Genomic DNA, 13,861 nt, shown 5'->3' on the forward strand with positions numbered 1-13,861 from the left:
CTCCACGGCAATAAAAAAAGAATAAACTACTGATAATCAGCATGAACTTGGATGGGTCTCACAGGTATTACATTGAGTAAAAGAAACCAGACATAAAAGGATACATAACTGTATTGATTTCTTTTATATTGAAATTTAAGTATGTTATAGAAAAAAGTACAGATTAGAAAAAAGAGCAATCAGGATGATAGAGAGCCAAGTAGTATTAACTATTCTTGTGGAGGAGGGTGTGAGCAGTGATTAGGAAGGGGTACAAGAGAACTTTCTGTTTTCTATCTTGACCTGAGTGGTAGTTACATGGATGTATGCATATATCGAGATTTGTGAATGTTACAGCGTGCAACTTGCTGGATTTTAAAAACAGTTCTATCAAGGTATGATGGACATATCATAAAATCCACACATCTTAAGAGTACAGTTAAGTGATATTTATAGAGTAGTGCAACCATCACTATGGTCCGATTTTAGAATATTTTTGTCATTCTAGAAAGAACCCTTGTACCCATTTACAGTCACTCCCCTTTCCCACCTCCAGCCACAGGACAACATACATCTATTTTCTGTCTCTATAGATTTTACTTTTCTCAGCATTTCATGTAAATGGTATTATAAATACGTGATCTTTTGCATCTGGCTTCTTTCACCTAGCATAAAGTTTTTGAAGATCATCCACGTTATAGCATGTAGTTCATGTCCATTTTCTTGCCAAATACTATTCAGTTGTATGGATATACACATTTTGCTTATCCATTCATCAGATTCATCTGTTGATGGACATTTGTTATATTGTATTCCAATTTTTGGCTATTATGAATAATGCTGTTATGAATACTCATATACAACTCTTCGTATGGACATAGATTTCCTTTTCAAAGGGTAGAAATATACTAATGGAATTGCTGAGTTATATAACAAATTTATGTTTATCTTTTTAGGAAACTGCCAAACTGAATTTTGGATGATGTTTTCATTTTACTTTTTTCATTCACCTATTTTAGTTCATAAACCTGTGACCACACTTAAGACTCCATTAAAGTCACTGCTTATTTACCTGCTGTTTTTGTCATTTGTGTTTGAAGTTCTTAGAGAGGAGGTAAAAGCCTAATCCCAATCATAAAAGTTGATCTGAAGTAGATAGGAAAATTGTAAAAACATAATCACAGTTAAATTTTCCTATCTTAGTATCTAAAAACGTACGAATTTTAATCCAAACTCATGCTCACACCTTCATCAGTTTTCTCCTATAGGAAAACACAAACCCCATGATAGAAGCTAAAGCAGAAAACTGTAATCTTTTTTAGAAGGTGATGAAATGATTAGGAGAATTTTAATGTTTCAATCATAATCTTATGGGTTAGCACAGTTTTGCCAGGGTGATGTGTAATTCACGAACTTACCAGAACACAAGGTTAAAGGCAATGCTGGTGTCTGTCCCTTGAAATGTGTTGCACTTTATCTTTGAAGTTTTCCACAGATGATATTCTGTTAAAGTGTTCTGATATATAAAATAGGCTGATTAGTATTTGTGTGTGTGTTTAAGAGACTTTTCTGCTATTGTTTTTTATGCTGGATTTTCTCCTTCCGACTGTTTATTACTCTAACTTTATTATTTTCCTCAAAATTATATTCCAAGAACTGACAGAAATAATTTTTCTTTTCAGAACTGATCAGCATTCAAGGTCCATAGTTAGGAACTGGGCATACAGGTGGAGTTATTTGTTGCCAGTTTTTGTTGATGATGGTTTTGTCTGAGAATTTAGCACTGGTGTCCTCTCAGGCTTTGGCTCAGAATTGGACTTGTCCTCGTGTGGCTTGTGAGTGTCTACCGTGGCACTTTCCAACCTACTAGATGACATCTGTGATGAAAGAATTCAGGGTTATGATTATTTTGTTTTGTTTTCAGTGTCAGATTTTCTTGACTGAAATATAGACAGAAAATGTTAGGGTTTTAGGGTTTTTCCTTGTTACTTTGATTTTAGAACAGTCCTCTTTAATCTGTGTATTAGAAATAAAACACTTCTCTGTTCCATTTTCTATATTCCTACTCCCACTCCTGTTCTTTTTCTCATAGTCTGTCATACTATCCTGAAGAACAGACTGCTTGCCTATGTGCCAATTTTTAGATGGTTTATTAATTAAGGAATATTTGCAACTGTCAGCAAAGTCTTAGCTGAGAAAGCTGTCCAGTAAATTTCTTCACGTTCAGATCCTTCCCTATCTTCTCTTTATCTTATAGTCACAAAGATATCCCTATGGGCTCTTGCCTCTTTAATTCTCCTAGTATTCCAGGATAATCTTGCCTCACCTTTTACTATCCCCCTTTCCCTGTTATATTGTATTCCAAATAGCGCGTATACATGAGCACACCCTCTTAAGCTATGTTACACAGATCTCACTCTCTAATTTGAGGACCAGCTATCTAAACGAACACATCTAAACTAACTTTTAAGTAACTTACTCTACCAGCATGGCCTCTTATTGGCCAGTAAGAGAATAGGCCAGGCCAAGGACATTAGTTACCAAGCCTTTAGCTTACAGCCTTCTCTAGTGCTTTTGTTTATTCTTCATGTATCTATTGAACATCTAATGATGGCTTGGGGATGTCCTTCAGAAACTCATTTTCTTTAGGGGCCCATTTTATCTTCCCATGCTGTAAGCAACTTGATCATAAGAACTAAGGACAAAAGGTAGGTGATGCTGCAGGCCCAGGTTTTGATGATACCTGCTGCCCTAGAATAGTTATTTGTTTGGCAAGTAGCACTGAGACATGATGGAAGATCCAGGCCATACGGAGCATTTAAGATGAGAGTAGGGTGGGCAAAGGAGGGGAATGAAAGAGTGACCACTAACATTGTATATTATGTATAGGAGTTTGTATAGGCATCATGTAATTTAAAAATCAAGCAAATATTTAGCATTCTTTGGGTATCTACTAAATGCCTGGTCCTGGGTCATGAAGTGCTTACACCCATATCACTCTTTTCCATTTTATACATGAGTAAACAGGCTCAGAAAAGTTAAATATTTTGCCTAAGGACTCAGGGCAATGAATGGAGTAGGGTTTCTGCTTTTTAACCTGTAATATTCTGTCCCTTCACAGTTGTGATAATGGTGTTTGGTTAAATTGTTAACAGTAATTTTCAGCAATTAAGTGAAGTGGGCATCAGAAATTTGGCACATTAAATAAAGACCTCATTAGAACACTGGAGAAAACCAATGAAGCCAAAAGTTAGTTCTTCGGATAGATCAACAAAATTGACAAACCTTTAGCTAGACTGGCCCAGAAAAAAGAGAGGACACTCAAAATACTAAATTAGGAATGATAGAGGAAATATTACTACTCACCTTACCGAAATAGATAAGGTGATAAGATAATATATACACAATTATATGGCAACAAATCAGATAATTTAGATGAAATGGATGAATTCCTAGAGAAACAACCCATGAAAACTGAATCAAGAAGAAATAGAAAATCTTAATAGCCCTATAACAACTAAGATTGAGGTAATTAAAAAACAAAAAACCCTTCCCCTAAAAAGAAAAATCCAGGACCAGATGGCTTCACTAGTGAATTCTAAGAATGTTTAAAGAAGAATTAAAAGAAACCCCTCATTAACTCTCTAAAAAGTTAGTAATAAGAGGAGGAAACACTTAACTCATTCTGTGAAGCCAACATTACCTTGATACCAAAACCAGACAAATATATCTCAGGAAAAGCAACCTGTAGACTCATAATTCATGAATGTAGACAGAAAAAAAATCCTCAATAAAATGCTATCAATCCAAATCCAGCAGCATATAAAAAGGATTGTATACCATAACTATGTGGGATTTATCCCAGGAATGTAAGATTGATTTGACATATGAAAGTTAATCAGTGTAATAAACCATATTAGTAAAGAAAGAAAAAATACACATGATCATCTCAATAGATGAAGAAAAAGCATTTGACAAATCTTATACTGTTGAAAAAAAGATTTTAAAACTTGCTTCGAATCTACAGTAATCAAGACAGTGTGGTAATGACAAAAGACCAGGTATATCTAATAGATTGATTCAATAAAATTGAGAATCCAGAAACAAATATACATTTATGGTCAATTGATTTTCTTTTTTTAAAAAATTAATATTTCTTTATTTTAATTGATAAATTAAAAAATATATATTTATGGTGTACAACATGATGTTCTGATATGTGTGTACATTATGGAACGGCTAATTCAAGCTATTTAACATATGCATTACCTCACATAGTTCAAGTGTTCAAGCGATTCTCCTGCCTCAGCCTCCCGAGTAGCTGGGACTACAGGCAAGTGCCATCATGTCTGACTAATTTTTTGTATTTTTAGTAGAGACGGAGTTTCACCGTGTTAGCCAGGCTGGTCTCCATTTCCTGACCTTGTGATCCGCCCACCTTGGCCTCCCAAAGTGCTGGGATTACAGGCATGAACCATTGTGCCCAACTGAATAGGCATATTTTTAAAACTGAAATACACTTGTCTGCTAACAGTAGACTGAGTAATATAGAAAATGACTAAGCATTTATTCCTTTTATGTGTAAAGATTGCCCTTTTTAGGAAAGGATGCATGGATGTGTAAATATAGGTATGGTTTTTAAAGGGGAAGTTCTAGAGATTTTCCAGGGAACTAGGATTGTACAACATCCCTTTAAGAAGTTTAGTGGGCAATAGTCTTCTGCATTTTTATGAACAAAAGTGTCATTCATTAGCCTTGACTGGTACCCACTGGTTTGGATAGATTCAGGTCCATGTTATTAGCATGGTACCATCTGTGTGTGGAGTGTACCGCACTGTGCTGGAGCCTGGAGCACACAAGAGTCTTGGTTATGCTCTTTCATGCTAATTTCCTGTAAGAGAGGCTACTAGACAGAACCGCTTTGTGCTCTTTTCTTTTCACTGCTAGTGAGGGTTAGGAATCCTACTTGCATTTAAAATTTTTTCAAATTTTGAAAATTCTAAGGGACTAATACATTTTACCTATTATACTAGGAAAAATAAGTTATAGTGAGGAGATTAATGTTAGAATGGATATATGAAATAAATATATCTTACAGATAATGCTGAAAATTGATATAGTTTAGAGACTAAAAACTCAAATGTTTATAGGGGCCTTGGTCATTTTGAGGTGGCACCAATGCACTTGCTTTGTGAGATTCTTTCTTTAGAACATTTTTTTCCAGCTACTGTTGCTGTGGTCCTAGTGGTCGGTTCCTGAATGAGAAGACATTGCTTTGTCTGCTCATAGCTAGAACCATCTCTTGCCTAAATGGTCTACCTAAGTCCGCTCCAGCCCCCTTGCAATCCCTTCCTCCTTTAGTAGTCTCAGTTATCTTTTGGAAATGTAAATCTCTTCACGTCACCCTTTAGTTTAAAAGCCTTTTGTGACCTCCATTTGCCTTTAGGATGCACACCAACACCTTCAACATGCGGCCTTCCAAGGTCTGGTCCCTGTGATTCTCACCAGCTTCTCTTCCATTGCTTTCGACTTCCTGAGATCAGGCCCTCTTGGCCTTTCTTCAGTTCTTAGCCGACCTGACATCCTCCTCCCATGGCATATTGTCCTTTCTGGAAGGTTCTGCCCTCTCTCTTTTTCCCATTTCTCTTCTTTTGGGTCAATCCTCACTCTATAGCTCAGCCCAATTGCCCCACCATATGAGCTTGTAACATCACACACCTCTCCTACTTAGCATTGGTACTGTTTAATGATGACATGCCTTTCTGTGATTCTTTGATGAAGGCCTGTCTCCCACAAAAGCTGATAAGCCCCATAGGGTGGGCTGTTTTTTTTTTTTTTTTCTGGGAGGGGTGCCCACCATTCTCAGTATGTAACATATCCTGCAGGTTCTTATTAAATATTTATTGACTGGCCACAATTTCTTCTTGCTTCCCTTCTGGAATTTGACGGCTGTGACTCATGTAAGTCATAACCTCATCTATGACTTCCTTACTGGTCAGCCTTCCTCTATCTAAAGGTTCTACCTTTATCTGAGCTTTTTTGCTTTTATGGGAAAGTGTCTCGGCTTAGTCTTTTGGTGGCCATATGCACCATTCTTTTTCTTCCTCTGTGAAAACCCCAGCCCTACTCTAGGGCCATCTTATTCTCTGACAAATCTTTGCTGCTCTGACCGTCTCTGGGTTCTCCTCAGTGGCCCATTCATGCGCCCCTCCTCAGCACAGCTCCAGGCTAAGAGCATGTGATTCATATGTGTCAGTAACAGCAGCAATAAAAGAGACTGATTTTTCAGTGATGATGTCAATAATCAAGGGTCCTGTGTGAAGTTCTTTAGTGTCTCTTAAACAAGAGCTAAATTCATTTGTCTCGTTGCTGCAATTTACCATCTGTTCTGCTACAATGAAGGAATTCCATTCATGAGAAATCTTACATTATCAAAAATCATGACATCAAAACAGTTGTTTGACTAGAAAAGAAGAATTAGGGATTGGATAATATCAGACTCAAAATAACAATGTTATTTTTCTTATAGAATTTTTTTCTAGTAAAAGTTTTTCTTAAAAAAATATCTATGAAGGTATTAGCAAAATGTATCAATGAAAAGAATCTAGTTTTGAACTACATATAGCATTTGCTCTGGAATAGTAGTTTTTGTTTCTCTTTATTGCCTACACTATCATTAGCAGAGGACCTTTTACACCACCCTATTTCCATTGTCACAATAATGATACACCAAGCCTACCAGACAAACCCACTGTTACAGACAACAGCTTCTCTCATGCTAAAGGGCTACTTACAGATCTAGTATAATGTATTCCTAATACCAATTAAATTCCCTAATTTATCCAAATTGCTCCCCCCAAAAAACCCGAAAACGAAACTAAACCCTGTATTTTTCTCAGATCTAGGCAGTCTACATCAAACAGTAACACCAGTGTATGAATGTTTTCTTGAATCAGGTGATGCAGGCCCAGTGTGTCAAAACAGAAACTGAATTCTACCGCCGCGGTCGCAGTGAGATAGTGGATCAGCAAGGGCACACGATGGGGGCGCTGTATTGGCAGTTGAATGACATCTGGCAAGCTCCTTCCTGGGCTTCTCTTGGTGAGTGTTTCAGCATTCTTTGTGTAAAGTGAGAGAAAGCAACACTGTGGGGAGAGGGACTGAGAAAGCACAGAGCTGGAGGGGTCAGATTAGCCCAGGCAGAACTATGACCCAAAGAGGTCATTCTTTAAAAAGCCCGCCGAGGAACTACCTCCACCCAGCTCACCTTAGTAGCCTTTCCATGAGCCTTAGGGTCAACCTCATTATGAGTTCTGTGCCGTGCAAAGTTGCAACAGCAGGCTAAGCATGGGATAGATTCCTATACAAAAGTCTCAGCCACGTGTCTTGTTATTACTGCGTAGAATTTTGAATTTATTTAAGAGGACATTCCGGGGCTAAAGAAGCGTGAACTTAAGCATCCCTTCTTCTGTGTTGGAGAATTCAGTCAGGTAGAAGTTTCGTCTGGTTATGTTAAAGTTTCCCTTTCTCTGATTCACCTTTAAGGACAAATAAAGATGTTCTTTAAGGACATAATGAAGATGTCTCTTAAGGCCATCTTTATTATGCCCTATTTAGCTCTTGGGGAAAAGATAGTAGAGGCAGAATCCCGAATGGGAAAGGTGACCAGTTGAAACAGTTCAACTAGCAACAGGTGAGATGACTGGCATGGAATCTGCAGTTTGAATTATCCTATCTATTCTGGTACATTTAAAAAAAATTAAGGAATAATAATGAGCCTTTGCCCTTCACTAGAGGTGACTTGAAACAAAGTTCAGTTAATAATGTAAAGAATAGTTTGGGGTCATGAGGCAAGGTCACAAAGTAGGAAGGCTGGATAAGGTGTTTTTTTTTTTTTTTCTTTTTTCTTTCTTTCTTTCTTTCTTTCTTTTTTTTTTTTTTTTTGAGATGGAGTCTTGTTCTGTCATCCGGGCTGGAGTGCAGGGGGTGAGGCTCTTAAACTGGCTGTGAATGCAGATCAAAAGAAATTCATTCCAAACATGTTTTCATTACTGCCAGATGGGTGACTCTTACAGAGAATTGGATTTCTAATCCAGTTTCTCTGACCAAACTCTTTATCAGCACCAACCAGATAAGAGAGCATTGAATGAGAATCAGAGGTAGAATTGGGGGGAAAATCCTTCTAGGATACTGGAAAGGTAGACAAAGAGATATTGTTCAGAGACTCTTGGATACTGATCCTGCTTTCTGTCTGTAGATGAGGTTGTGGACTTCTGAAACTGAGTTTGATTCAAGAAATGGGAGAGCCCAATTTTTGTAAATATTCCTTTAAATGATTCCATGTAGATTATTCCTGAGTTCCTCAGGAAGTATAGGTCTGTGGGGAAAAAAAAAAAAACCCACTCAAACTCCAAGTGCTTTTTTGTTTTGTTTTGTTTTTTTGTTGAGATGGTCTCATTCTGTTGATGAAGTGGTGCAATCATGGCTCATTGTAGCCTCCACCCCACAGGCTCAAGCCTTCCTCTCACCTCAAGCTCCTGAGTACCTGGGTCTATAGCTGCACATCACCATGCCTGGCTCATTTTTGTATTTTTTTTCTGGAGACAGGGTTTTGCCATGTTGCCCAGGCTGGTCTTGAACACCTGGTCTCAAGCGGTCTGCCTTCCTCAGCTTCCCAAAGTGTTGGGATTACAGACGTAAGCCACTGCACCTGGTCTCAAAGTGCTTTTTTAATTCCCTCACTCCACGACAACAATCCACACAGAAGACTTCTGTGACCAGATGTATGGGAAACTTCCCCCACACACCAAGCAAGCAATCACTTCTGCAGTGGACACCACGCGAGTGCCCTCCAATTTAAGTCTGACGCTATCTACCTACAGATTGTATCAGATTCCATAGGTTGAGAACTCAGTTCCACAAAGCTACCTTCCCCCTTTAGATAGCAGTCACAAGTCTGAGCCTCTAGAACTTCTGACTGACCAGCTTCAAGCTGGGGTTCCCATGACCCCCGCTTTGGGTTTAATTTGCTAGAATGGCTCACAGAACTCAAGGAAACATTCTGACTGCTGTATTACAAAGGATATTTTAAAAGACACAAATAAACAGCCATATGAAGAGATACATGGGGTGAAGTTTGGAAGGGTCCTGAGTGCTGGAACTTTATCCCTGTGAGGCTGGGGTGTGCCACCCTCCAGGCATGTGGATGAGGCGTGTTCCTCTTTCTGTCAGCCTTCACGTGGTCAGCTATCTGGAAGTTCTTTGAACTCTGTCCTCTTGGGTGTTATCGGGAGACTTCATTGGACAGCCATGATTGATAACCATGTAGATATGTGATTGGACAAAGTGGGTATGATCTAATACCATTAGACTGAGTGGGGAAACATAGCAAGGCCTGCCCATTCAGCTTCTTGGCCTCTGTGTGAAGCATTTCCTCCTCCAGGGTAGGAGGCAGGACACCTTCTGAATGAGTGTCTTATGACCCACAATCAGATTAGAGTCCTGCCTTGGGCTGGTGAAAGGAGGGAAGGAGAAGATCAGAGAGATAGATTCTGTTTTCTGAGGCCTGCTTTTGAGTCCTAACGTACCTCAACATTATAACAAGAGTCTGTAACAAGGGCTATGGTAGTTGTGAGCTAGGAACCTGTATTAGTCTGTTCTCATGCTACTGATAAAGACATGCCTGAGACTGGTAATTTATAAAGAAAAAGAGGTTTAATGAACTCACAATTCCACATGGCTGGGAAGGCCTCACAATCATGGCAGAAGACGAAGGAAGAGCAAAGGGACTTCTTACATGGCAGTGGGGTAAGAGAGAACTTGTGCAGGGAAACGCCTTCGTTATAAAACCATCAGGTCTTGTGAGACTTATTCATTATCACAAGAACAGCATGGGAAAGACCTGCCCCCATGGGAGGTAACTACCTCCCACCAGGTCCCTCCTACAACACATGGGAATTATGGGAGCTACAGTTCAAGATGAGATTTGGGTGGGGACACAGCCAAACCGTATCTAACTGTAGAAGAAAAATTTTATATATATATATATATATAGTATCACAGTAGGAAAACCCAAGTACCAGAGCTTGGCTGTTTTCTAAACCCTGGCAGGATCCGGCCTGCCTGAGGAAGATCACCAGCTCCTTGTACTTATTAGAGAAAAAGGGTATCAGGGAGAAGCTCTGACAAGTTTTCTGTATCTGCTTCTGCTCTGGGGGCCTCAAAGCCCCCGTTTAACCGCTGATTAGCCAATAAGTCCACTCCTTATAGTGCCTGCAGGTGGGGAGGTATTTGTTATCCCTTATCACCCGAAATGGTTATACTTTAAAGCAATCAGTAGCTACCCAGAATCTATAAGTTATTATATAAGTTATTATATACAGTCATGTACCATATAACATTTCAGTCAACAACACAGTGCATATATGATGGTGGTCCCATAAGATTATAGTACTGTATTTTCACTGTCCCATTCTATGATTAGAATTACCTACAGTATTCAGCACAGTAACATGCTGTACAGGTTAGTAGCCTGGAGCGACAGGCTATACCATCTTGGTTTGTATAAGTACTCTATGATCTCACAGTGATGAAATCGCCTAACAGCATGATTTGCTAATGCCTGCCCAGATGTTGTAGGGGTGACATGACATAATGTCCAGAGTGGCTCAGAGCCCTTCACAAACATGGGTGCCCTCCACTGTTGACTCTCCCTCACATGCTCACTCCCTTAGAACCCCGAGGAGCCACACGCAGCTGGGCCATTGGACAATGCCTCTCTGACTACTTGATCTTGCCATCTCCTGACACTCTTGATTATTTTCAGAGTATGGAGGAAAGTGGAAAATGCTTCATTACTTTGCTCAGAATTTCTTTGCTCCACTGTTACCAGTAGGCTTTGAGAATGAAAACACGTTCTATATCTATGGTGTGTCAGATCTTCACTCGGACTATTCGATGACACTCACTGTAAGTTACTTGGATTGTTTTCTAAGATTGAAGGGGAGTTTTAGATGATTTCTTTAGTTGTTTGGTTACATTCTTTTGGGAAAATAAAAGAGAAATTAATTGAGAGTCAGAATACATATATTTTAGGCTAAAACCCTGCCATTTATGATGTGACCATAAGCAAAACCCTTCACATCTTGGTGATTCAATTTCTTCCTCTGTAAAATGATACGAGTCTATCTTCTTATGGGGTTTCTATGAGTAGCAAATAAAATAACTAGATGAAAGCAAATCACATATGCTATAAAGTGCCCCTCAAATGCAAGGTTATTTATAATTATGAGAGGCTGGAAATAGTCCAAACTTTATAAAAAGAAATGCTTAAAAATGGCATGTTACAGTGAAAAATCAGTAAAGCTATTCAGAATGGGCATGTGGAAAGCAAATTTGTATTTAAAAAACAAATTTCAGTAAAAAGAAAGGCTAGAAACTCAAAGTCTTAGGTGGCTATAGTTTAGAGGACACTAATAACACTGAAAATAGGTCACATTTACAGAAAAATTACAACACACCAGGTACTGTGCCTTCCATGGATTATTTTTTAAATTCTCACAAGAGTCTGTGACATTACTGCTGTTATTTTCATTCTACATATGAAGAAATGAAGACTGAGAAAGTCATATAGCTAGCATTTTGCAGGACTTGGATTAGCACTCAGGTTTCATAGTCTCTTAACCATTTCTGCTACCCTGACTTGCAGCAATTATTACTACTATTGTTCCTTAAAAACACAGCAACCAAGAATGCCTGTTTTTATTCTGTTTTATTTCTCCCCAGGTGAGAGTCCATACGTGGAGCTCCCTGGAGCCCGTGTGCTCCTGTGTGACTGAACATTTGGTGATGAAAGGAGGAGAGGCTGTCCGCCTCTATGAGGAGCCAGTGTCTGAATTGCTGAGGAGATGTGGGAATTGCACACGGGAAAGCTGTGTGGTTTCCTTTTACCTTTCAGCGGACCATGAACTCCTGAGCCCGACCAACTACCACTTCCTGTCCTCACTGAAGGAGGCTCTGGGGCTCTGCAAGGCGCAGATCACTGTAAGCACAGGTCATGGCGGAGGGCAGGGAACTGTGGCCTTGTGGGGCTCTCCTGCTCTTGGGCCAGCTCCTTGCATCCTGAAATTTGCATGTCTCCCCCTTGATGCTGGGTTTCTCTGAGGCCTGGGGGAAGATTGGCCTCTTCCCACTAAAAGCAAACACCAAATGATTTCTATTTCTAATCCAGGATTGTCAGAGTTGCTGGTGACCACCACTCATTTGTCCCATCACTCCTCCTTAGTGGGCAGGTGCAGCGAGGGAGAGGAGGCTCGAGTCATCACCACTGCCTTCATGTCTACTAGGTTCCAGGCTCTGTTCTAGGTGCTTCACTCCCTAGTCTCTGACTTTCACCACAGCTCCAGGCATTATCATCTGCATTTTATAAGTGAGGAAGCCAGTTTAGGAGGTTAAGTGATGAGCTCGAGGTCCTGTAGCTGGGAAGCATTGGAGCCCAGCTGACGCAGTCTAATTTTAAGTAGAGTCTATTAATATTCACTCTAGTCTCTTTGATTTATTGCTTCAAAGTAGCTAAATCACCAAATCTTTTTATAATTGCCAAGATATAAAAATGGGATGATCAGGATGTGGTGTTATAAAAATTGTGCAGCTGGAGAATTTGGAAGTTGTCTAGTAGTTTGAAAACCTTTCCTTCCTTCTCCCCTACACATAGCAATTGGAAATATATGTACGTATATATGTTTTTAAATTTTGTTATCCTATCTTCTGGACACTCGGGAAATACCTTTCTAGAAAGTTATATTCTCTGTTTTTAGAAAATTTAAAATTTGTTTTACACTTTAACTTCATAGAGAAGGATTTTCTACATTTCATTTAGAAATAATCATATAAAAACACCTAATTCTTGTCTTTCATTTGAAAGAGGCCTAACAACTGAAAACATACCTTCTTTCTATAGTCACATAATAAAATCCACGTTATTGAAGAAAATGACTTACTCTTACATATTTTTTTTTCCAAAAAAGAAAAAAAAATTGTGTACTGGATGAATTTGCAGTCTCTAAACTTATGATTTTGAAAACAAGATTGTTTTCTTTCCTGAGTTAGGCCTTCATTACCTTGAGATGGGAAATTGGGGTGGGAGAAAAGCAGGGCTCTTTCTTTGTTCTACCTCATTTTGATTTCAGTGAGGCTTGTCCTTCTTAAAGAGATAAAATGATAGTAATAATCATGTTAGTTAATGTTTATTTCGGGGTTAATATAGACTAGGCACTTGGCTTCTTTTCTCAAGGGAGATGCCAGAAACTTGTTCTCCCCCTCTCCCTGAAGCCAGGGTACAAGCTTGAACCCCAGGCTCTGCAGTCAGACATACAGAGAGGAGATTTCCAGTCCCAAGAAGATAACCAGCGTGAGCATGGCACCAGCATCTCTTTCGGCCTTGGTCTTCCAGCAGAAGCTGATGCTACCCTCGCAGCTTCCTGGGCAGGCTAGCATGAGCCACATGGACCTTGTTCCTGTGGCTGCTTTAGGACCTTCACTGGAACAGCTGGGCGGTGTGATCTGGGAATTTGCCATCTAAATTCAAGCCTGAATCTCTGATGCTGAAGAGCTACCCGATGCACTTTATTAAGCTTCTTTTCTGCTTCTATCAATATAGGTTTCCTTGTTTATAACTCAGAACCCTGAATGATAACATATTACACAAATATGTGAGGCTAAATTATATATAGTGAAAATGGGCCAGGCGCGGTGGCTCAGGCCTGTAATCCCAGCACTTTGGGAGGCCGAGGCGGGCGGATCACGAGGTCAGGAGATCGAGACCATCCTGGCTAATACGGTGAAACCCCATCTCTATTAAAAAAATACAAAAAATTAGCCAGGC

General features: G+C 39.4%; 1 protein-coding gene across 1 annotated transcript in view; it reads left to right on the plus strand.

Annotated features, from left to right (window-relative positions):
- LOC105486341 (mannosidase beta) overlaps positions 1-13,861 on the plus strand; it is a 135,490-nt gene that overhangs the window by 119,454 nt on the left and 2,175 nt on the right. The window contains exons 14-16 of the mRNA XM_011749197.2: positions 6,936-7,080; positions 10,805-10,947; positions 11,764-12,021. Coding sequence (XP_011747499.1) covers positions 6,936-7,080; positions 10,805-10,947; positions 11,764-12,021 — 546 coding nt within the window. The remainder of the gene's footprint in view (positions 1-6,935; positions 7,081-10,804; positions 10,948-11,763; positions 12,022-13,861) is intronic.

The sequence above is a fragment of the Macaca nemestrina genome, chromosome 3 (genome assembly GCF_043159975.1).
Source record: "Macaca nemestrina isolate mMacNem1 chromosome 3, mMacNem.hap1, whole genome shotgun sequence".
Taxonomy (NCBI): domain Eukaryota; kingdom Metazoa; phylum Chordata; class Mammalia; order Primates; family Cercopithecidae; genus Macaca; species Macaca nemestrina.